The sequence below is a fragment of the Mauremys reevesii genome, linkage group 15, assembly GCF_016161935.1.
Source record: "Mauremys reevesii isolate NIE-2019 linkage group 15, ASM1616193v1, whole genome shotgun sequence".
Taxonomy (NCBI): Eukaryota; Metazoa; Chordata; order Testudines; family Geoemydidae; genus Mauremys; species Mauremys reevesii.
This window is the reverse complement of record NC_052637.1, coordinates 1,217,461-1,240,769: the sequence shown is the minus strand read 5'-3', so window position 1 is coordinate 1,240,769 and position 23,309 is coordinate 1,217,461. Positions and strand designations below refer to the sequence as shown.

Sequence of the window (23,309 nt, the reverse complement as noted above, 5' to 3'; positions counted from 1 at the left end):
GAGAAAAATTTTTCTCCCTCCTCCTTGTAACAACCTTTTATGTACTTGAAGACTGTTATCATGTCCCCTCTTAGTCTTCTCTTCTCCAGACTAAACAAATCCAATTTTTTCAATCTTCCCTCATAGGTCATGTTTTCTAGACCTTTCATCATTTTTGTTGCTCTTCTCTGGACTTTCTCCAATTTGTCCACATCTTTCCTGAAATGTGGTGCCCAGAACTGGACACAATATTCCAGTTGAGGCTGTATCAGCGTGGAGTAGAGCAGAAGAATTACTTCTCGTATCTTGCTTACAGCACTCCTCCTAATACATCCCAGAATGACGTTTTTGCTTTTTTTGCAACAGGGTTACACTGTTAACTCATAATTAGCTTGTGATCCTCTCTGACCCCCAGATCCCTTTCCGCAGTTCTCCTTCCTAGGCGGTCATCAGCGTGGCCTAATCAATTGTATCATCATGGTGGATGTCACGTTTGGCTTCCCACCCACCCACCCTGGCTGACAGATGTAGGATCTCATTCCCCTGCTCTGGGATCAACCACAACAGGGTTATTCTTCCTCATCTTTCAAGAGTGATGGCTCTTCCTCTACCACTACTACTTTCTCTCTGTCTTTCACACACATCGTCCCCTCTATGCTTGGATGATGTGGAGATGTAACCCAGTTATAATGGATCATGGCGCTCCTGGTGCCCACTTCAGAGAAGGGACAATTACAGATGGTTCAATAAATTACACCTTTTCTCAATTTCCCCAACACCAGTTGTGTTTCCCCTCTCCACTCTTCCTCGTTCTTTCCTTTCACTCAAGCACGGGGAATGATTCATGTCTGAATTCTTTCTCTTTATTCCAGTCGGTGATGGGATGGAGAATGACAAAAAGGAGGAGAATCTACAGCGGGAAGGTCCTGAGCAAGTGGCATCTCAGGGGACCTTGTCGGAAAGATCCAAGGGGAATTTTCCCCAGAGTTGCGAGCAGGGAAAAATCTGGGGGAAACAGCACAAGTCAAAGAAGCGGCTGGGCAACCAACCGAGGAAAAGAGTGGCTAAGACTCTTAATTGCGAGGAAGGATATAAAAGCCTCAAGGAAACCTCAGCCCAGAAGAGAATCCATGCAGAAGAAAGAAAAAACACATGCACTGAGTGTGGGAAAACCTTCAATCGGAGCTCAAACCTGATTTCTCATCGGAGAACCCACACGGGAGAGAAACCCTATAAATGTACGGAGTGTGGGAAGAGCTTCAGTCAAACCTCCAATCTGATTTCTCATCGGAGAATCCACACAGGAGAGAGACCCTATAAGTGTATCGAGTGCGGGAAAAGCTTCAATCAGAGCTCCAACCTTATCACGCATCAAAGACTCCACACGGGAGACCGGCCCTACAAATGCCCCGACTGTGGGGAAAACTTCAATCAGAGCTCAGATCTTATGACGCACCAGAGACTGCACACGGGAGAGAGGCCCTACACGTGCACGGACTGTGGGAAAAGTTTCATTTGCCGCTCAAACCTCATTTCGCACCAGAGAATCCACACGAGAGAGAGACCCTATAAATGCTTAGACTGCGGGGAAAGTTTTGACTGGAGCTCACAGCTTATTAAACATCAGATCTTCCATACGGGAGAGAAGCCGTATAAATGTTTGGACTGTGGGAAAAGTTTCAGCGACAGCTCCACCCTTATTTCGCACCGGAGAATCCACACGGGGGAGAGACCCTATAAATGCCTTGACTGTGGGAAAAGCTTCCATCAGAACTCAACCCTTATTAGGCACAGGAGAACCCACACTGGAGAGAAACCCTATAAATGCATCGACTGTGGGAAACGTTTCAATCAGAGTTCAAACCTTACCACGCATCAGAGACTTCACATGGCCCAGAAACCTTGAATGTGGGAGCAGCTTAGATGTCCTAATTTTATAGGCACGGTCATGCTATTTGGGGCTTTGTCTTATATAAGTGCCTATTAACCCCCCCTACCCATGTCCCAATTTTTCACACTTGCTATGTGATCACCCTAGAGCAGCTATAACTTGGGATCTGATTCTGCCAGCCATCAGCAAATCCATACAGGGGAAATGCCTCTTAAATGTCCTTACCATGGACAATCCTTCAGAGTTAATGGGCTTGTCTACACTGCAGAGCCTTGGCCGGTATCTCTCTGCTGGCAGAGTGTCCTAGTGGAGACGCAGCTTAAGCCAACAGAAGGAGATCTGCTGAAATGGCTAAACCACCTCCGGGAAGGACATTTGCTAAGCCCACAGAAGCACTAGCTGTGCTTACACTGGGATTTTTTGCCAGGATAGCTAGGTTGTCATGGGGGTGTATGATTTTTTCACACTCCTCGCCAACATAGATCCGTCGATGGCTATTAGCCAGGATGGGCAGGGATGGTGTCCCTAGCCTCTGTTTGCCAGAAGCTGGGAATGGGCGACAGGGGATGGATCACTTGACGATTCCCTGTTCTGTTCATTCCCCTCTGGGGCACCTGGCATTGGCCACAGTTGGAAGACAGGACACAGGCTAGATGGACCTTTGGTCTGACCCAGTCTGGCTGTGCTTATGTTCTTATGTTCATAGCTCTGCCGGCAAAATGTTTGTAGCACAGACTAAACTGATATCAGACTTCAGAGACTTCACACAGGAGATTCTACAAGTGCCAAACCAGTGTCCTAATTCCCACATGTATCTGGGGCATTTGGCTCCCAAGCATCCAGCTATCCATCGCTGGGGTGAGGACAGAGCAGCGGCCAAACCTGAGCTGGTCAGTGACCCTCTGGCTCTGCCTGGTCTCAGCAAACCCCAGGCAGAGGAGGAGAAGCCCCGATCAGCCCCTCCTCCCTGCTGCAGCCCTGGCTGCTGAGCTGATGGACCACAGGTGGGGAAGGGAGAGAGAGAAACTCCTCCAGCCGCTCCCTCTGCCTGGCTGAAGTCCCCCCTCTCCCTTCCCTTCCCAGCCGAGATCCCCCTGTCATGGAGATGAGGAGAAGGACACCTGGGTCAGGCCCCATCTTCACTCTACACACATGTCTCCACGCTCCATCTTCTCCCAGCCCCTGGGCTGGGCTCCCCCACTTGCCTATATAACAACAGCCAGACTGGGTCAGACCAAAGATCCATCTAGCCCAGTATCCTGTCTTCCAACAGTGGCCAATGCCAGGTGTCCCCGAGGGAATGAACAGCACGGGCGCTCATCAAGTGATCCATCCCCTGCCGCCCCTCCCACTCCACTACCTGGTGCTGTTCCCTGCAAGGGACGTGTCCCTGACAGCTGACAATGTGTCCACTCCCCTCTACCAGGCCCCCAGGGCGCTGGGTTCTGGGGAATTAAATATTAGGAGACCCGGAAACTGGGAGACTGAAGGTTTGGGGCTTGCGTAGATGGGAACCAGGCAGGGCTCTAGGCTGGCACTAGCTAGTGTTTGGGGATGATGGAGAAAGAGGGGAGGGAAGGGATGGGCTTAGAGAGATTCTGCTCCCTGTTGTTCACCCCGTCTGCCCCGCCCCCCTCCATGCTCAGGCATTGACAGCGACTGATTTCCATACGGCCCTTGAAAGAGGCCTAAAAAAGGCTAGAGGCCTAGGAATCCCATCTCAGCCCTGGCAGCATCAGCCTCTGAGGCTAGGAAATGTGGGCTGGGTTCAACTGGGGTTAGCAACCATGTTTCCCTCTGATCCGGGTCAAACTTCAGCCAGTGTTCCTGACTGAGCCTGAACATCTGAGGGTTACGGTGGACGAGAAGCTGGATATGAGTCAGCAATGCGCCCTTGTTGCCAAGATGGCTAATGGCATATTGGGCTGCATTAGTAGGAGCGTTGCCAGCAGATTCAGGAAAGTGATTATTCCCTTCTATTCAGCACTGGTGAAGCCACATCTGGAGTATGGCACCCAGCTTTGGCCCCCCAGTACAGAAAGGATGTGGACAAATTGGAGAGAGTCCAGCGGAGGGCAATGAAAATGATTAGGGGGCTGGAGCACATGACTTATGAGGAGAGGCTGAGGGAACTGGGCTTATTTAGTCTGCAGAAGAGAGGAGTGAGGGGGATTTGATAGCAGCCTTCAACTACCTGAAGGGGGGTTCCAAAGAGGATGGAGCTCGGCTGTTCTCAGTGGTGGCAGATGACAGAACAAGGAGCAATGGTCTCAAGTTGCAATGGGGGAGGTCTAGGTTGGATATTAGGAAACACTATTTCACTAGAAGGGTGGTGAAGCCCTGGAATGGGTTATCTAGGGAGGTGGTGGAATCTCCTTCCTTAGAGATTTTTAAGGCCTGGCTTGACAAAGCCCTTGCTGGGATGATTTAGTTGGGGATTGGTCCTGCTTTGAGCAGGCGGTTGGACTAGATACCTCCTGAGGTCTCTTCCAACCCTAATCTTCTATGATTCTATGATCTCATTTATAGCAGCACCTCCTTTAGAGACATGATGGTTACAGGCACCGAGTTCCCCCTTGTTGGGACAGATTGTGTCATTTCAAGTGATTCTCACCTCGCTCTGGCTTGTGCTGAGGAGCATTTATGCTTCTACCTTTTGTATCTTATGAAGCAGAATTGAATAGATTCTAAAATAGCTGGAGCGGGGACAGAAAAAGGCATTGACTCAGCCTGTGGGTTACTGGAGGGTGATGGGATGAGTCAAAGAAATTTCCTCCTTCACCATGTTGATTCCCCACCCCCTATTAGTTCACAAATTGTTTATCCTACCCACATTCCACCCTTCCACCTCCCAAAGTGTTGGCTCTCAGTGCACTTTGATTTCTTTGATCCTAAATCAGACTCAGGGCTGGAGATGAAAGTGTCACAGATCTGGAAGAGGAATGCAGGTGAATCCCAGACACGGGTGTGATCCTTCCGAATTGAAATCCCAGTTTCCATCCATTGATAAAATGGCTTCTGCTTCTGGGCTTTTTGCCTTGCAAAGTTCAAATTGTTTGCAGACAGGAAGTTTGGGGGATTTTTTGTTTTCCTTTCATTATGATGGTGCTAAGATGTTGTAAATAATATGACTAATGAGGCACAAAGTGAAGGAGGTGTAGCCAGTTTAAAAAGGAACACGGGCCAAATTGGTCTCCTGTATTTGAGTCAGATGCGACGTGCTCTTGGATTTCCACTGATGTGAACTTGAAATTGGATTTTCATCGCTCGTACTTTTGGGTTTCTCTCTTTCCTGAAGACGTTTGGATCACATACTTGGATATGAGTTTGGCTTGGTAGGATGTACAACGGATTTATTGGATACCTGCCTCTGCCAACTGAACATTTGCCAGAATAGTCCGTTCTCATTTGTTTTTTTACTGCTTCCCCACCCTTTGCCATGTGCCCTTAGGATTGTTTGAACAATGACAATTATAAATAAGGATCGACATACACACTGATGGGTGACGGAGAGGGTCGCAGTTCAAGAGGCAGCAAGTGATGTGGAGAAGGAAGCTGTTGATCGATCCCTGCAGTGCCACGGGATCCATTCAGGGTGGGAGGCAGGAGGCAGGGGGAATGGTGAGGTTTGCTCTGGAGACCCAGAGAGCTGAGGCTGAGAACTGTTAACTCAGCCAGGAAATGCCATCTGAGCAGTGGGTGAAGCCATCCCTGACTCCTAGAGGGCAACGAAGGATGCTTCAAGTTGAGTGATGTGGAGGGGGGTCATCTGATTCCTCTGAAGACGAGGCTGTGCAGAGCTGAGAAGAAGGCAGGGGACATCAGTAGGTCTGACTAGCCTTGAAGACAGGTCTGCCTCCACCTCCGAGGCCGGAGAGACAATCAACCCGACAACCCACCTGGTCACCCCTTCCCGTCTAGCACCGCGTCCTGTGGGGGAAGACTGTCTCTGCCCCACCCAAAGCTCGGCTGGGACTGGAGATGCCGACGCTGCTGTCAGTTTACCCTGGTCTCTGGCTCCCATGAAACCGCTTTCCCTGGGTTTCCTGTTCTTGGAGCATTTGTGACTAGATCCCGGCGTCTCTCCCAGAGATTCTGCACTTTTCTGCCCGCTGTAAAACGTTGGCTCTGTTGCTGAGGCCAGCGGGAGCTGGGAGCAGCACTGTCCTGGGCTGCTGAAATGCTCCGCGCTGAGCTGGGCGTTGGGCAGGGGGGAGCTTTTTATTGCTTGCTTTGAAATTATAAAGTAGAATTTAGTTTCTCAAACTCCCATTGTCCTTAGTCTTGAATTATGAGTAGAAATGGCCTTGACTAGATTCAGAGGCTGTCAAGGAAGCCTCTTGGAGGTGTGCTTTTCCCACCTAAGCTGGGTGGGTGGGTGGGGGTGTGTGTGTGTGTGTGTGTGTGTGTGTGTGTGTGTGTGTGTGTGTGTGTGTGTGTGCACGCGCACACATTTTATTAGGCCTGATCCTCATGCCACAATTTGTTCCCCGTTGGTTCTTTACGGATGACGAAAAACGGGCACGGGGGGCATGTGAACCACCTGTTCCAGGAGGCTAGCCCCCAGCCCGGCCCCTTCTGCCCGAGGCCCCGCCCCTTCCACCACCCTTCCCCATCAGGCCCTTCACTGTGGCCGGAGGAGCCGTGCCCCAGATGCCCCGTGCCCCAGCTGCCCCGAGTCCCAGCCTGCTGGCTGGCTGGCCCCATGGGGGAAGAGCAGGGAACCCAGGAGGGGGCCTCGGGGCGGAGCATGGGCAGGGCCACGCCTGGCTGTTTGGGGAGTCTTAGCCTCCCCTGGCCTGTGGAGCCCGCCCCCACCCATGAATATGTGTCACATTTCATTTAAGAACATGATGATTTGTCTTAGAGCTGCACCTCCAGGTCCCGCCCAAGACCAGTGCCCTGTTGTGCTAGACGCTGTACATACATGTCACGAGAGACATGAAGGAGCGGCCCATCAGAATAGAAAAAAACCCAGAAAGGTGGTGTCCCTACCCTCTGATCGCCAGAAGCTGGGAATGGGTGACAGGGGGTGGATCACTTGCTGCTTCCCTGTTCTGTTCATTCCCTCTGGGGCACCTGGCACTGGCCACTGTCGGAAGACAGGACACAGGTCTGACCCAGTGTGGCGCCTCTTGTGAGACACTGGCAACTTCAGAGGCTGTTAACTTTTGCACTTGAAGTAGGGATTCAACTTCTCGATGTGTGAAAAACACAGTGGATCCCGCTAAGAACATGTATGTTTTTACCATGGGGTAACGAACATGCTTTAGCCGTCCCACTGCAAAAACAAAGTGCGGACAAGGCAACTTAGGCCAGAAGAAAGCTACGGGGTTAGTGCGACGCAAGCTGCCTTGAGCCAACCTAGCTGGGGAAGTGTCCTCACTTCAATTGGGCTCTAGGGTTGCCAACTTTCTAATCGCGCAAAACTGAACACCCTCGTCCCACCCCTTCCCCGAGGCCCTGCCCCCTGCCTACTACATTCCCCCTCCCTCAGTGGCTCGCTCTCCCCCACCCTCACTCGCTTTCACTGGGCTGGGGTAGGGGGTTGGAGTGCGGGAGGGGGTGAGGGCTCTGGGATGGGGCCAGGGATGAGTGGTTTGGGGTGCAGGAGCGGGCTGTGGGTTTGGGGGGAGCTCAGGGCTGGGGCAGGGGGTTGGGGCGCGGGCTTATCTCAGGTGTGGGGGAAGGGATAGCTCGGTGGTTTGAGCATTGGCCTGCTAAACTCAAGGTTGTGAGTTCAATCCTTGAGGGGGCCACTTAGGGATCTGGGGCAAAAATTGGTCCTGCTAGTGAAGGCAGGGGGCTGGACTCAATGACCTTTCAAGGTCCCTTTCAGTTCTAGGAGATTGGTATATCTCCAATTATTACCTTAGGTGGCTCCCAGTCAGCAGTGCAGCAGCCTGTCCTGACTCCGCGCTATGCCCCAGAAGCGCCCAGCAGGTCCGGCTCCTAGGCGGAGGTACGCAGGCGGCTCTGCACGCTGCTCTTGCCTGCAGGCACCGCCCCCGCAGCTCCCATTAGCCTTGGTACCCGTGTCTCCCCACCACCACAGGAGCCGGACCTACTGGCCGCTTCTGGGGCGCAGCATGGTGGCAAGACAGGTAGGGACTAGCCTGCCTTAGTCCCACAGCACCACCGACTGGACTTTTAACGGCCTGATCGGCAGTGCTGACCGGAGCCACCAGGGTCCCTTTTCCACCAGGGGTTCTGGTCAAAACCAGACACCTGGTGACCCTATTTGGCTCCCACTGAGGTGCCACTCTACACCGATTTAGCAACACCACCTTCCTAAGCGGCACAGAGTCACGGTCGATGTAGCTGTAGACGCTGCATTGCTTACTTCGACTGTCACAGCCTGTCAGGAGCTGTCCCACCCTGACAGTTCATTCGATACAAGCGCTCCGGGTGAGGACACGCACCGCCGACACAAGCGATGGAATTACCGCGGCGGCTGTCTGCCGACGTAAGTTCGGGCGACTTAATTTTGTAGTGTAGACGTGGCCTTAATTTCACCAATCGGTGAACTAGGCATAGGCCAGGGATTCTCAACCTTTTTCTTTCTGAGGCTCCTCTCAGAGAAGGGGGCAGAGCAAGGGCTGAGCGGGAGGCTTGGGGGTCCCCAAAATTTTTAAAATCATAATGGGGGTCCTCGGGTGGCTAAAGTTTGAGCACAGCTGGTCTAGTGAATATCTGGGAGCCAAGTTCTACACACATGTGATGACGTGAAAAAGCACTAGGATGCTGGATGGAGACGCGAGTAACAGTTGACAAAGACAATCCCTTTTGGTAGATCAAAAGAAACTGAAGAAATGTTGACACCAACACAGGAAATCAGCCAGCCGTGAAGTCATATGATCCCAAAGAAAGAAAGAACATTTAGAATTAAAAACTAGTGTCAGAATATAAACAGGAAGCATTAGATCAGAAACTCTGTGATTTGTGATGGCTGAAGCTACTAGCAACTATTAATATTTTCAATGATTTACTATTAAAAATACAAATTAAATAGCACAAGGCCACCCGTCTGCACAATGTTAACGAAGGTAAATGACGAAGTGTGAAGAGTAATAAGAACGGCCATACAGGAGTGGCGCCAGGGTTTTTGGCACCCTAGGCGAGGGTCCTTCTGCGCTCCCAGTCGTTGGCAGCAATTCTGCGGCCGGGGGTCCTTCCGCGCTCCCAGTCTTCGGGGCACTTCGGCGGCGGGTCCCGGAGGGAGTGAAAGACCCGCCGCAGAATTGCTGCCGAAGTCCCGGAGCGCGGAAGGACCCCCCGCCACCGAATTTCCGCCCCACCAAATCCTGGTGCCCGCGGTCGCCTAAATGGAAGCGCCGGCCCTGCCCAATGGCCCATCTGGCCCAGTAGCCTGTCTTCTGACAGTGGCCAAACATATCATTTTTAAAAAGTGAATAATTGAAAGGAGCAAAATCCCATTTGCAGTGGGTTACAGGAAAAGAGGCCGTTCAATCCAGGCCATCAGAACAATAGCAAAGACAAATGCGCGAATTGCTCTGGGGCTTTACTAGGGTGACCAGAGAGCAAGTGTGAAAAATCGGGACAGGGGATGGGGCGTAATAGGCGCCTATAAAAGACAAAGCCCCAGATATTGGGACTGTCCCTATTAAATCGGGACATCTGGTCACCTTAGGCTTTACACAGAAATACAAACGGGTGATGGAATCTTTTAAAATGCTAAAACCACGTGTGACCATTATTATTATTTGGTAAACTATTTCATTGAATCGAGTTTCCTTTAGCAGCTCAATGCATCGTATAGGGAAGAGCAGCCCTGTCTAGAGAACCGGGATGTCCTGCGCCTTCAAGAAAACAGCCCTGGGAAGCAAAGGCGGAGGACATGATCCCCATACCCTATTTTTGCAACCATTGCAGCTGGCTGGCCCCATTTGGGGGTAACGTTTACCCCTCTGCCCTGCCCCATCCTGGGCCTTCCCCCCTCTCTGCCACTGCCTGGCAGTGCCTCAGCCCTGCCTCCTACCCCCTGCCTCCAGCTGTCCGTTCTTCCTGTGTCCGTTCTTCCAGTTTAGCCCTGGCCCAGATTTTGCCCACATCCGATCTGCCCCCTTTACTGTTGTTATTTGCCATCCCAAGAGAGGGGAGCAGCCTCTGCAGATGCCAAGGCCAGGGCTTAATTTGTAATGAAAGAGGAGCCCGGGCTCAAGCAATTTTTTTTTTTAACATCCACAACGGACGCTGCAAGCCCAGAGGGGCCGGGGCTATGAACCGCCGAGCCCAGAGGGGCCGGGGCTATGAACCGCCGAGCCCAGAGGGGCCGGGGCCCAAATGAAGCACTGGTCACCAAAGATCCTCCCTTTGCAGGAACCTGTTCGGGCCCAGCTACGCGGCAAGCGGAGACCTGCAGCAGCTTGCAACATTGGCAACGGCTCAGGGCTGCCTGGGGTGGGGGCAAGTGGGGCAATTTGCCCCAGGCCCCACAGGGCCCCCCCACGAGAATATAGTATTGCAACTTTTTTTTATGAAAGGGGCCCCCAAAACTGCTTTGCCCCAGGCCCCCTGAATCCTCTGGGTGGCCCTGCAACGGCTGCACCAGGCCAGGCTCCTTGCCAACCGCTAGACTCGCACCCGGGGCCAGTGGCACCCAGCACCGCGTCCCCTGCAGCGGCAAAGGGGGAGGCTGGGGCGGGAGGCTCGGGCCCAGGGCGGCTTGCAATGCGATCGGTTCGCCGCTAGGACCCTGCCGGGAGCCGGGGGAGCAGCGGGGGCTGGGCGTCACGCCGGAGCAGGAAGTCATTTGCTCTGCACAGTAACTCTTTGTTGCTCTTGGTGGGAGCGCTGCATTGCCTCTTGCAAGTGTCCCCCCCCCCCCCCCGCCTCAGCCCAGGCTGCTGCTCCGGGAGCCCCCCCGAGCTCTGGCTGCAGCCGGGTGAGGTGACTATCCAGGAGTAGCATCCCCCTCCCTCAGCTCCCCCAGTTTGCAAACCCAAACCTGCCCCGGACACCCCCCCCCCCGCCTGGGGAAGCAGAACTGCCACCAAAGGAGGGGGGACCCCGGACGATCCCCGCTGAGCAGCCCCCTGCTCCCCAGTGAGGACGCCCCTTGGAGCGAAGGTAAGAGAGACCTTCCCTTTGCACCCCACCCAGGTTACACCCTCCCCCCTGCAGACTCCGGGTAACCCGCCCCACCCCCCTGAGCCGTTGGCTGGGGAGTTGAAGGTTGGAAAAAATCAGCTCAGCGGGGTTGATTGATGCCTGCGCCTGCCTCCCTTTTTTTCCTGCCAGCGGCGCTTTTCTTTGCTAGGCGTGGATGTGCGCATTGCCAGGCGCCCCTTGGGAACCGGTGTGTGCGCGCATTGCACCCCCTGCTCCCCCGGCCTGCAGCTGCACCCGCGGCTCGTGCAAACCGGGGTGGCTCCCCCCAGGTCAGAGTGGAGCGATGGCCGATTCACACCACATGGAATCTGGACTCCTTGATTCCAGTGCGGTTGCCGCTGATTGACGCCAGGCCGGGGTTGGGCCCTGCTGGAGCCACACCGCTTGAAAACATCGTATAAACGCACAGTGCCTATTTTTAGCAACAGTTGGTACAAACTAGCTTTGGGTTACTTCCGCTCAGACACTCACAGAATCATAGGCTGAGACGGTCATCTAGTCCTCTGGCTTTCCAGGCTACCGTTCCCCCTTTCAGGAGGCTGATTTGTCTGGCGTTAGGGTGACCAGATGTCCTGATTTTATAGGGAAAGTCCCGATTTTGGGGCCTTTTTCTTATATAGGCTCCTATTACCCCCCCCCCCCCAACACACACACACACAAACACCCTGTACTGATTTTTCACATTTGCTGTCTGGTCACCCTATCTGGCGTGCCCCCAAGTTCCCCCTCACTTAAAAACCACTTGCTTACAAAATCAGACCTAAACATCCAAAAACGTCACAGCCACGGGTGCTGAAAAAAATGCCGCCTTTCTCATTTTTACCATGTAATTATGACATAAATCGATTGCAATATAAATATAGTACTTCCATTTCAGTGTAGCATTTAATTTCAGCAAGGGGAACTACACACAGATGAGGAGGTTAGTTTAAACAGAAATTGAAGGGTACAGCGCCAAAAGTGAAATCTCTGCAAGCTGCGTGGAAGCTTATTAAAGACACCATAATAGAGGCTCAATGTAAATATATACCCCAGGTTAGAAAACAGAACCCCAAAAGAGCCACCGTGGCTAAACAACAAAGTAAAAGAAGCAGCGAGAGGCAAAAAGGCATCCTTTAGAAAGTGGAAGTTAAATCCTAGTGAGGTAAATAGAAAGGAGCATAAACACTGGCAAATGAAGTGTAAAAATACAATTAGGAAGGCCGAAAAAGAATTCGAGGAACAGTTAGCCCAGTGGTTCTCAAACTTTTGTACCGGTGACCCCTTTCACATAGCAAGCCTCTGAGTGCGACCCCTCCCATAAATTAAAAACACTTGTTTATATATTTAACACCATTATAAATGCTGGTGGAAAAGCGGGGTTTGGCGTGGAGGCTGACCGCTCGCGACCCCTCATGTAATAACCTCACGACTCCCTGAGGGGTCCTGACCCCCAGTTTGAGAACCTCTGAGTTAGCCAAAGACTGAACAAGCAATAGCAACTTTTTTTAAAGTACATCAGAAGCAGGCAGCCTGCTAAACAACCAGTGGGGCCACTGGACCGTTGAGATGCTAAAGGAGCACTCAAGGACGATAAAGCCATTGAGAAGAAACTAAATGAATTCTTTGCATCAGTGTTCATGGCTGAGGATGTGAGGGAGATTCCCAAACCTGAGCCATTCTTTTTAGGTGACGGATCTGAGGAACTGTCCCAGATTGAAGTATCATTAGAGGAGGTTTTGGAACAAATTGATAAATTAAACAGCAATAAGTCACCAGGACCAGATGGGATTCACCCAAGAGTTGTGAAGGAACTCAAATGTGAAATTGCAGAACTACTAACTGTAGTCTGTAACCTATCATTTAAATCAGCTTCTGTACCAGATGACTGGAGGATAGCTAATGTGATGCCAATTTTTAAAAAGGGCTCCAGAGGTGATCCCGACAATTACAGGCCTCTACGCCTGACTTCAGTACCGGGCAAACTGGCTGAAACTATAATGAACAATATTGTCAGACATAGATGAACAGGAAGAGGAAGAGTCAACGTGGCTTTAGTAAAGGGAAATCATGCCTCACCAATCGACTAGAATTCTTTGAGGTGGTCAACAAGCATGTGGGCCAAGGAGATCCAGTGGATATACTGTATTTAGAATTTCAGAAAGCCTTTGATAAGGTCCCTCACCAAAGGCTCTTATACAAAGTAAGCTGTCACGGGATAAGAGGGAAGGTGCTCTCATAGATTGGAACAAGGAACATTTTTTGGTGAGAAAACCTGGTTTTAAACTGGCTCAAGACCCAGCAAACAGACAGGACCTCTGGTTCTAGGCGGGCCAGGCCCCAATCCTTAGGAAAGTACTGGAAGGACCTTGGCCTCCTGAAGCCCCATAAGACTGAGTTGAAGGTGTGCTGGGCTTCTTATGACCACAAGGAAAGGACCTGTGTGGGAGTTGAAGGCCTAATAGCCAGCCAGAGCCTTTGCTGAAGCGAGGGGGTGATCTCTGGTAGGCTTATTACCAGGTGTGTAGGTTCTTTTTATTGTATTTAATGTGCTTTCTAAATCTGCTTGCTTAGAAACAGCTGTGTGGAAAGTTATACCTGTGGCAGTCACGTCGCGTACCGTCTCCGAGGGGAGATGCTGGGGTGGTCTGTCTTTGGCTGGGGATATCACGGTATAGTCAGGGGACCGTGCAGGCAGGTATGATCCCCAGGAAGGGGAGAGGGACGTTCCCACCCAAGAAAGGCAAAGCCTGAAAGTTGGGGCCTTGGCTGGATCACTTATGAGAAAAATACAGGGGCCGTTGCTCTGAGCTGTATCACTCCCTTATGGCCTTAAAAAAATCTAGAGAGACAAAGTGGAGGAGGTGATATCTTTTATTGGACCAACTTCTGTTGGTGAGGGAGACACGCTTGTGAGCTTTTCTTCAGGTCTGGGCTTTGTGTAAGCTCCAAAACGCGGCACCATTGATTCTGCTCTTTTCTAGCCCTGGGGTCAAAGTCTCTGTTCCTGGGAGGGTTTAAAAGTCTCGGTGGTTTCGGTCCTGGGAGGAGGGGCCAGGTCTGCGCTGGAGTAAAGTGACCCAGTGGGGCAGGGTCCAGAGCGTCTGTCTGCCGGGAAGGAGCCCGGGGAGCGTTGGGGATGTGAAACAGACTCCAGCCCCTTCTGAAACCTCCCCCATCGCCCCTCTCGCCCCGACAGGCTGCAGAGTAACCACCAGCTTGTCCCATCCTCCCAGGGCCCGGGGCAGGGAAATGGCTGCAGTGATACCGGCTCAGGTAGGGGATTTTCCGGGAGCTGCGGGTGGGTTGGTGTCTGGGAGCGGGACAGGAAATAGGGTGAAGAAGGGGGCAGGGGCAGGGTGTGAAAACTTGCTGGGACGGGAACTTCCCTGTTGTCAGGGAGTGGGAATTTCCCCAGGGTGGGGACAGAGCTAAGAAAATCTCAGCGCTGGAGCCTGAACCTATTACTCTGGAATACGAAGTGGGCACCCAGGGGAGAGGCCTCGTCCCCTCACCCCCAGCTGCTGGGAATGGGGTTGGGATTCCTGCCCCCGGACCCTGCTGAGGGGCTCCATCTCCTGTACCAGCCTCTGGCTAGTGGGCGTGTGATGAACGGGAAGGCCCCTGCCCCCCTCCATCGGCTGGGAGGGACAAGGAGCTCCCACCTTCTCCCCTCCCTGAAGCCTCCTGGCTGCTCTGAGCAGGGTGCGGGTGGGATTCTGCTACTCCGTGACCCCCCCCCCCCGAGCTTCCATTTTATCGGCCCTCCTCCCCTGTGACTAGCAGGATTGTGGCTGGGGCAGCAGGTGCTGAGTGGGGGACTCTTGTTGTTTCAGGGGCCGGTGGCCTTCGAGGAGGTGGCTGTGTATTTCACCCAGGGGCAGGGGGCTCTGCTGGACCCCGCTCAGAGAGCCCTCTACAGGGACGTCATGCAGGAGAACTATGAGACAGTGACCTCGCTGGGTAAGGGATTCCCGTCCCCTCGGGTATTAAAAGCCATGCGGTCTGTGATGTGCCCAGTTTTTCTGCTCAGGTTCTTTCCCGGTCAGTTAGATTTCCCAGTCTCCTGACCCAGTGTGAGACTTTCATCTGCGCACCCCTCCTATGGGACAGGGGATCCAGCCACGCAGTGAGGATGCCAGTTCACCCCCATCCCTCAAGCTTTCCAGGGGTGGAAGCAGTGTCACACGCACAACTCCCCCACACCACCACCACCACACCCAAAGCTGGGCCTCACCGAAGGAGGCTCGAAGGCCATGTTCCCATCTATGTGGTGTTAGGGGCTGTGCCTTTAAGGGCTGAGCTTCCCAGACAGAATCTGGGCCGAGGGGCAGTGAAGTTCTTCTTGTTATGCACACAGAGTGGAAACCAGTCAGAGCTCTCACAATCACCGTGAGTACTGAGTGATCGCCGGGCACCACAGGTGGCTTGGATTCCATGTCCCCCCAGCACAGGTTAAAATCAGGGGAATGTGCTTTGTGACTAATACTCTCCCAGTACCTGACACACGCTGATCTCGCCTGGTTTCCCCCCCCCGAGCAGGAAACCCCGTTCCCAAACCTGAGCTGATCACCCAGCTGGAACGAGGGGAAGAGCTGTGGGTCCCGGATCTCCAGACCTCCGAGGAAGGGGAGATCCCAAGAGGCTCCCATACGGGTGAGTTGTTGGTTTCGTGGGTCGTGGTGCAATGAAGTTTGAGAGCCACTGAACTAGGGAATTCACCCAGCACCAGTTCAGTTCCTCCCTCTGCCTGATGGGAAGAAGGGATTTGAACTTGGGTCTCCCACCTCTCAGAAAACGTGCTGTAATCACTGGGCTGTGGGATCTTCTGATGTAGGCTTCACTCGGTCTCTCCTGTTGAAGCTTCTCTACTCATCAGAAAACAGTCATTGGAGAAGGGTCTCCCACACCCTACATGAATGCCGTCCCCACTGGTATCTAGACTCATTCACCCTCACCTTTCCGGTCCCAGCGACTGTTCCTTGTCATTCATAGTAGCGAATCATTCTGTTTAAGCCATTTCTGCAACATTTCCGGTATTTGGTGTCGGTTGAAAGTATTCACCGAACTTGATACAAGGCTACAAATAGTTTCTGGTCAAATGAAACTGCGTTTTCCAATGAATAAACTATTCAGCCAAACAGGTTTCCCCAGCTATACTTGTCCTGTTTGTTTACTGGAGTGCCCACTGCGTGCTGGTTGCTTACTAAGCCCTCATGAAGGACAGTATCTGCTCTGAGGAGCTCATGACATAAGGTAGAGTCCTGCATGGGACTGTTTTTCATCCCACTCCCGCTATTATGGCAGCGGGTCTACACTAGTCCTATGAAGGCTTCTAACAATTAAAAGAATTTGAGCTAAAGTGCCGTCTCTAGATCAACTGACTAAGCAGATGCAAATTAGATACACACAAATAAGAACTAAATCATTGACCCCTCAGGCAGGTAATTAGAAATTAGTGATTCAGGTACCCAAAGTCTCTCATATTCCTCCATGTGTCAGATCAGCATCTTTGATCATCCTGGATGGGGGAAAGGTCTGTTCCAGGTTCCCCAAACTCCCATTCCTACTGAACCTGCATCCCCTGCCCTGGAACCTCACAGTTTTTTTTCCCTTCTGGAGCATGACTATTTAGGAGAGTTCGTGGACTTCCTGGGCAAATCTAGAACCTGCCCACAAATCTGGGCTTTTCTAGGGATTCAGAGACACACAGACATGTAGGGCTGGAACGGACCTCGAGAGGTCATCTAGTTGAGCCCCCTGCTCTGAGGACAGGGGATGGATCACTTGATGATTGCCTGTTCTGTTCATTCCCTCTGAAGCCACCTGGCTTTGGTCACTGTCGGAAGACGGGATACTGGGCTAGATGCACCTTTGATCTGACCCAGTATGGCCGTTCTTATGTTCTTAAGTATACCTGGGCCGTCCCTGACAAGTATTTATCTAACCTGTTATTAAAAACCTCCAATGATGGGGATTCCACAGCCTCCCTCAGAAGCCTGTGCCAGTACTTAACTATTCTATATTGGAAAAGGTATAGAAAAGGGCAACAAAAATGATTAGGGGTGTGAAACATCTCCCGTATGAGGAGAGATTAATAAGACTGGGACTTTTCAGCTTGGAAAAGAGATGGCTAAGGGGAGGTATGATGGAGGTCTATAAAATTATGACTGGTTTAGAGAAAGTAGATAAGGAAGTATTGTTTACTACTTCTCATAATACAAGAACCAGGGGTCACCAAATGAAATTCACAGGCAGCAGGTATAAAACAAATAAAAGGAAACATTTCTTCACACAACGCACAGTCAACCTGTGGAACTCCTTGCCAGAGGATGTTGTGAAGGCCAAGACCATAGGAGATTTCAAAAAAGAACTAGATAAATTCATGGAGGATAGGTCCATCAATGGCTATTAGCCAGGGTGGGCAGGGATGGTGTCCCTAGCCTCTGTTTGCCAGAAGCTGGGAATGGGCGACAGGGGTTGGATCACTGGATGATCCCCTGTTCTGTTCATTCCCTTTGGGGCACCTGGCACTGGCCATTGTTGGAAGACAGGACACTGGGCTAGATGGACCTTTGGTCTGACCCAGTGTGGCCGTTCTTATGTTCTTATTCTTATAGTTAGAAAGATTTTTCCAAAATTTCCCTTGCTGCAGATTAAGATGATTACTTATTCTCTGACCTTCAATGGACATGGAGAACTGTCCTCTTTATAAGAGCCCTTAGCATATTGGAAGACTGTTATCAGGTCCCCCCTCAGTCTTCTTTTCTCACGACTAAACATGCCCAGTTTATTTTACCTTTTCTCATAGGTCAGGTTTTCTAAACCTTATATTTTTATTGCCCTCCTCTGGACTTTTTCCAACTTTTCCACCATCTTTCTTCAAGTGTGGTGCCCAGAACTGGACAAAATATTCCAGGTGAGGCCTCACCAGTGTCGAGCAGAGCGGGACAATGACTTTGTGTCTTACATACAACATTCCTGATAACACACTCCAGAATCATATTAGTCTTTTTCACAGCCACAACATCGACTTATATTCAATTTGTGCTCCACTATAACCACCAGATCCTTTTTAACAGTACGACCACCCAGCCAGTTATTCCCCATTTTGTAGTTGTGGGTTTGATTTTTCCTTCCTAAGTGTAGCACTTTGCACTTTTCTTTACTGAATTTCATCTTGCTGATTTCAAACCCAATCTCCAACTTGTCAGAGTTGCTTTGAGTTCTAATCCTGTCCTCCAAAGTGCTTGCAACCCCTCCTAGCTTGATGTTATATGCAGATTTGATAAGTGTACGTTCCACTCCATTATCCAAGTCGTTAATAAAAATACTGAATAGTACTGGATCCAGGACGGACTCCTGCGGGACCCCACTAGATATGCCCTCCCAGTTTGACAGCAAACCACTGATTGCTATTCTTTGGGTATGGTCTTGGAACCAGTTGTGCACCCAGCTGATAGTAATTTTATCTCACCACAAGACATTCTCATAAGCAAACTAAGGAAATGTCAAAAGCTTTATTAAAATCAAGATATACTTAAACTTCTGTAAGGCGTTTAACTTGGTACTGCATGTCATTTTGATTAAAAAACGACAATGATATAAAATTAACATGGCACATGTTAAATGGATTTAAAAACTGGATAACTGATAGATCTCAAAATGTAACTGTAAACAGGGAATTGTCATCATGTGGATCTATTTCCAGTGCAGTCCTGCAGGCATCGGTTCTTGTCCCTACACTATTTAACATTTTTTTTTCAATGTCCTAGAAGAAAACATAAAATCATCACTGGTAATGGTTGCCAGTGACATGCAAATTGGGGGGATTGGTAAATAATGAAGAGGCTGAGTCACTGATACAGAGCAATCTGGATCACTTGGTAAACTGGGTGCATGCAAACAATGTGGGTTTTAATACAGCTAAATGTAAATATATACATCTAGGAGCAAAGCCTGTTAGCCATATTTAGATGATGGGGACTTTATCTTTTGTATAACAGATGAGTAAGTAGATAGCGTATCCTGCCTGGAGATGGCTAATGATTATTCATCGTCATTTAGAATTTGTCTCCTCAAAGGGGAAGTTGGCTGGGGAGTCAGAGAGGCCGTCAGTTCTCTGCCCCGATCCAAAAAAGAGCCTTCGTGCTTGGGAGATGAGGAGGAATAATCCAGTTGTAACCACTTCCGAGAAGGAAAAATTATAGCTGGATTAATACATTTTACCTTTCTCAGTCTTCCCAATGGTTCTTGCATCGTGGTTCCCCTTTGCTGTTCCCCTTTATTTCCTTTCCCCCCAGCACAGAGAATGACTCCTGTCTGGATTCTCTGTTTCAGCAGGTGAAGGTACAGTGAGTAAGATCAAGGAAGAGAATCCAGAGCAGGAAAATCCTGAGCAACAGGAACTGCATAGGATGTTATCGGGAAGATCCAAAGAGAATTTTTCTCAGAGTGCTGAACAGGGAAAAGTCTGGGGGAATCAGCCCAAGTCAGAGAGGCACAAAGGGAAAGAAGTGGGTAAAGCCGTTAATTGTAGGAGAAGATGCAGTAATCCCAAGGAAACCACAGCCCAACAGAAAATCCAGACAGAAGAGAGAAAGTACACGTGCACTGAATGTTGGAAAAGCTTCAGTCGTAGTTCAAACCTCATTGCCCATCAGAGAATCCACACGGGAGAGAGACCCTTTAAATGTACCGAGTGTGGGAAAAGCTTCATTCAGAGAGTAAACCTCATTTCTCATCAGAGGATCCATACGGGAGAGAGACCCTATAAATGTACCGAGTGTGGGAAGAGCTTCAGTAAGAGATCGCACCTGAATACACACACAATAATCCACACGGGAGAGAGACCCTATAAATGTACCGACTGTGGGAAAAGTTTCGGTCAGAGGTCACAGCTTAATACGCACAAAATAATCCATGCAGGAGACGCATCCATGATAACCCACGGCAGAGAAAAACATTATACGTGCTTGGACTGTGGGGAAAACTTGAAGTGGAGCTCAGAACTGGTCACACATCAGAGACTCCACACAGGAGAGATCCCTTATAAATGCTTTGACTGTGGGAAATGTTTCATGCGGAGTTCAACCCTTATCTTACATCAGAGAATCCACACGAGAGAGACACCCTATCAGTGCCCCAGCTGCGGGGAGAGATTCAGATGGAGTACGCAGCTTGTGAAACATCAGATGCTCCACACAGGAGAAAGACCCTATAAATGCCCCGACTGTGGGAAAAGCTATAGTGACAGCTCATCCCTTATTTCACATCAGCGAACCCACACGGGAGAGAAGCCCTATACCTGTGTGGACTGTGGGAAAAGTTTCAATCAAAACTCAACCCTGAACAGACACAAGAGGCTCCACACGGGAGAAAAACCCTATAAATGCACTGAGTGTGGGAAAAGTTTCAGTCAGCGCTCAAACCTCAGTGTGCATCAGCGACTCCACACAGGAGAGAAACCCTATAAATGCCCCGACTGCGGGAAAAGCTTCAATCGGAGATCAAACCTTAGCGTGCACAAGAAACTCCACGCAGGAGAGAAACCCTGAATGAGGGAGACGCTACAACTGGGGTTCCGATTTATATTAGGCCTCAGCAAATCCATACAGGGAAGATACCTCTTAAACATCCTGAGCGTGGAAAATACTTCGAGCAGAGTTAACGAGCTTGTCTACCCTACAGAGCCTTGGCCGGGATAGCTCGGCTGGCAGGGTTACCGAGTGGATAAGCAGCGCAAGCCAACAGAGATCTTCTGCCAGACTAGTTAAAAAGCCTCCCGGAAGGAGATTAGCTAAACCCACAGACCCACTAGCTGCGTCTACACTCAGAGTTTTGCCAGCATGACTGGGGGTGTGTGACTAAGTGTCCAGCTGCCCATCGCTGAGGTGAGGATCTAGCAGCAGCTGGTTAGTGACCCTCTGGCTCTGCCTGGTCTAAGCAAACCCCAGGCAGAGGAGGAGAAGCCCCCATCAGCCGTTCCTCCCTGCTGCAGCCCTGGCTGCTGAGCTGATGGGTCACAGGTCGGGGGAAGGGAGAGAGAGAGAGAAACTCCTCCAGCCGCTCCCTCTGCCTGGCTGAAGTTCCTCCCTCTCCCTTCTCTTCCCAGCCGGGATCCCCCTGCCATGGAGATGAGGAGAAGGACACTTGGGCCAGGCCCCAGCTTCACTCTAGACCCCTGTCCCTACCCTCATCTTCCACCAGCCCCTGGGCTGGGCTCCCCCACCAACCTGGAGCTGTTCCCTTCAGGGTGAGTGTCCCTGGGGGGCTGGTAACTCCTCATCTCCCCAAATCTACAAGGGTGCTGGGCTCTGGGGGATCAAAGGTTAAGAGACCAAGGAGGACAGGTTTTGGGAATAGCTCTGGAGTATTAAATATTGGAGCTGGGAAACAGGGGGAGCTGAGTGCTGGGGCTATCGGGCATTTGGGGATCATGGGATAAGAGGCAGTGGAAGGGATGGGGTTAGGGAGATGATTTCTCCTATTCACACCCCTGCTCCTTCTGCAATGAAAAATTGACAGGGCCTGCTTTCCCTAGTTCCCCTTGTAGGATCCCTAGAAAAGCCTAGAGGCCAAGGAATCCCCTCTCAGCTTTGCCACCCTCAGTCGCTGAGTGTTTTCTTAGATTAGGAAGTGTGGACGGGGATAGCTAGCGCATTTCCTTCTGACCCTGGCCAAACTTCCACCCCGTTTTCTAATCCCGACCCACACTGAGCTCGTTTAGCAGGGTGAGTGTTAGTCACCGAGTTCCTGCTTCGGGGACACAGTGCCTCATCCCCAGTTCTTCTTAACTTGCTTCAGGTCGTCCCAAAGGCTTCTTTGTTTTTGAATAAAACAGACCGACATAACTGAATAGATTATAAATGGATTCGGGCAGGGATAGAAAAATGGTTTGTGTTAGCCTCTGTGTTACTTGAGACAGAGGGATTCTCACCTTTCCCCAGGACCACTTCATTCCCCTCTTCCCAGTTTTACCTTAAGAACTGCCACGCTGGGTCAGACCGATGGACCAGCTAGCCGAGTAGCCTGTCTTCCGACAATGGCTGACGCCAGATGCTTCAGAGGGAATGAACAGAATGGGGAAATTATGGAGTGATCCATCCCCAGTCATCCAGTCCCAGCTCCTGGCCGTCAGAGGCTTAGGGACACGTAGAACGTGGGGTTGCGTCCCTGACCATCTTGGGTAATAGCCGTTGATGGACCTAGCCTTTTTATCTAATTCTTTTTAGAACCCCGTTACAGTTTTGGCCTTCACAACATCACTCGGCAATGAGTACCACAGGTTGACTGTGCGCTGTGTGAAGAAGTACTTCCTTTTGTTTTGTTTTAAACCTGATGCCTATTAATTTAATCATTTCCCCCCTTAATTTCATGGACCTTCTGTCCATGCCATGGAGAATTTATCTTCCCTTTATCCTACCCCTGTATTTCCCAAAGTGGCATACGGCACACTGTTCTCAGGTTTCCATGCTTAGGGATTGCGCTCTGATTACTTTGATCCTAAATCAGGATGGCTGGAGCTGAAAGCGTCACAGACCCGGATGGGGAATTCGAATAAATCCCAGACACGGTATGATCATTCTGAACCTAAGTCCCAGTTTCCATCTGTTGGTAAAGAGGTTTGTGGGGTTTTGCCAGCCACGCTTGGTTTGTTTGCAGGTGGGGAGGGTTTTTTTTGTTCTGGTGGTGGTGGTGGTTCTTTCCTTCTTTCTTTCTTTTCCCCCTTCGTTACGATGGTGCTAAAATTTTGATACAAAACATGAGGCACAAAGTGAAACAGGCATAAGGCAGTTTACAGGAGAACTCAGGTAAAACTGTTCTCCTGCAGTTGAGTCAAATACAACATGTCCTGGATTTCACTTGGTAGGAACATGGAAGTGTACCATAACCCCCGCCCCCTCCCATTGGATGGCCTGTTCTCTCTTTCCTGTTGGCCGTTTGGTCACATGACAGGATGTAGAGCAGATTTAGTGGGGGCTTCATGAAGCAACTGACCAGATGCCATTTAGGCCTTTCTTATTTTATCTTTTGCCATTTTCCCAGGGGTGCTGGAACAGTTTTGTACGGGGAGGGTGCTGAGAGCCATTGAACCAGCTTATAAACCCTATATATGATGGAAACGACTTCAAGCGAGCACCCCAAGTTCCAGCATCTAGGCATTTTCCCCAGCCTTTACCTTGAGATGTTAGCCTTGTTTGAACGGTGATCACTATAAACAGCCGTCGGCACAAACACTGACGGGCGAATGTGAGAGTTGCTGTCCGAAAGGCAGAGGCTGAAACGGGGCAGGAAGTTACGTCTGACCCCTGGCAGAGATGTAAGA

General features: G+C 50.7%; 1 protein-coding gene and 1 long non-coding RNA gene across 2 annotated transcripts; both read left to right on the top strand.

Annotated features, from left to right (window-relative positions):
• The first annotated feature begins 476 nt into the window (after positions 1-476).
• On the top strand, positions 477-22,095 carry LOC120383473 (zinc finger protein 91-like). The gene is made up of 4 exons (XM_039501632.1): positions 477-1,882; positions 14,902-14,944; positions 15,524-15,637; positions 19,322-22,095. The coding sequence occupies exons 1-4, from the start codon at positions 824-826 to the stop codon at positions 20,536-20,538; spliced, it is 2,433 nt and encodes an 810-aa protein (XP_039357566.1). The 5' UTR covers positions 477-823; the 3' UTR covers positions 20,539-22,095.
• Positions 10,824-14,860, top strand: LOC120382935. The gene is made up of 3 exons (XR_005588274.1): positions 10,824-10,960; positions 14,181-14,257; positions 14,818-14,860. It is a non-coding gene; the product is annotated as an uncharacterized LOC120382935 (long non-coding RNA).
• Positions 22,096-23,309: the final 1,214 nt, after the last annotated feature.

Excerpts from the sequence above, each read along its gene's own strand:
- LOC120383473 (XM_039501632.1), top strand. The coding sequence starts at position 824 with ATGTCTGAATTCTTTCTCTTTATTCCAGTCGGTGATGGGATGGAGAAT. Across the intron at positions 1,883-14,901 it reads TTCACATGGCCCAGAAACCT|AGGGACGTCATGCAGGAGAA; the intron begins TGAATGTGGGAG and ends AGAGCCCTCTAC. Across the intron at positions 14,945-15,523 it reads TGAGACAGTGACCTCGCTGG|GAAACCCCGTTCCCAAACCT; the intron begins GTAAGGGATTCC and ends CCCCCCGAGCAG.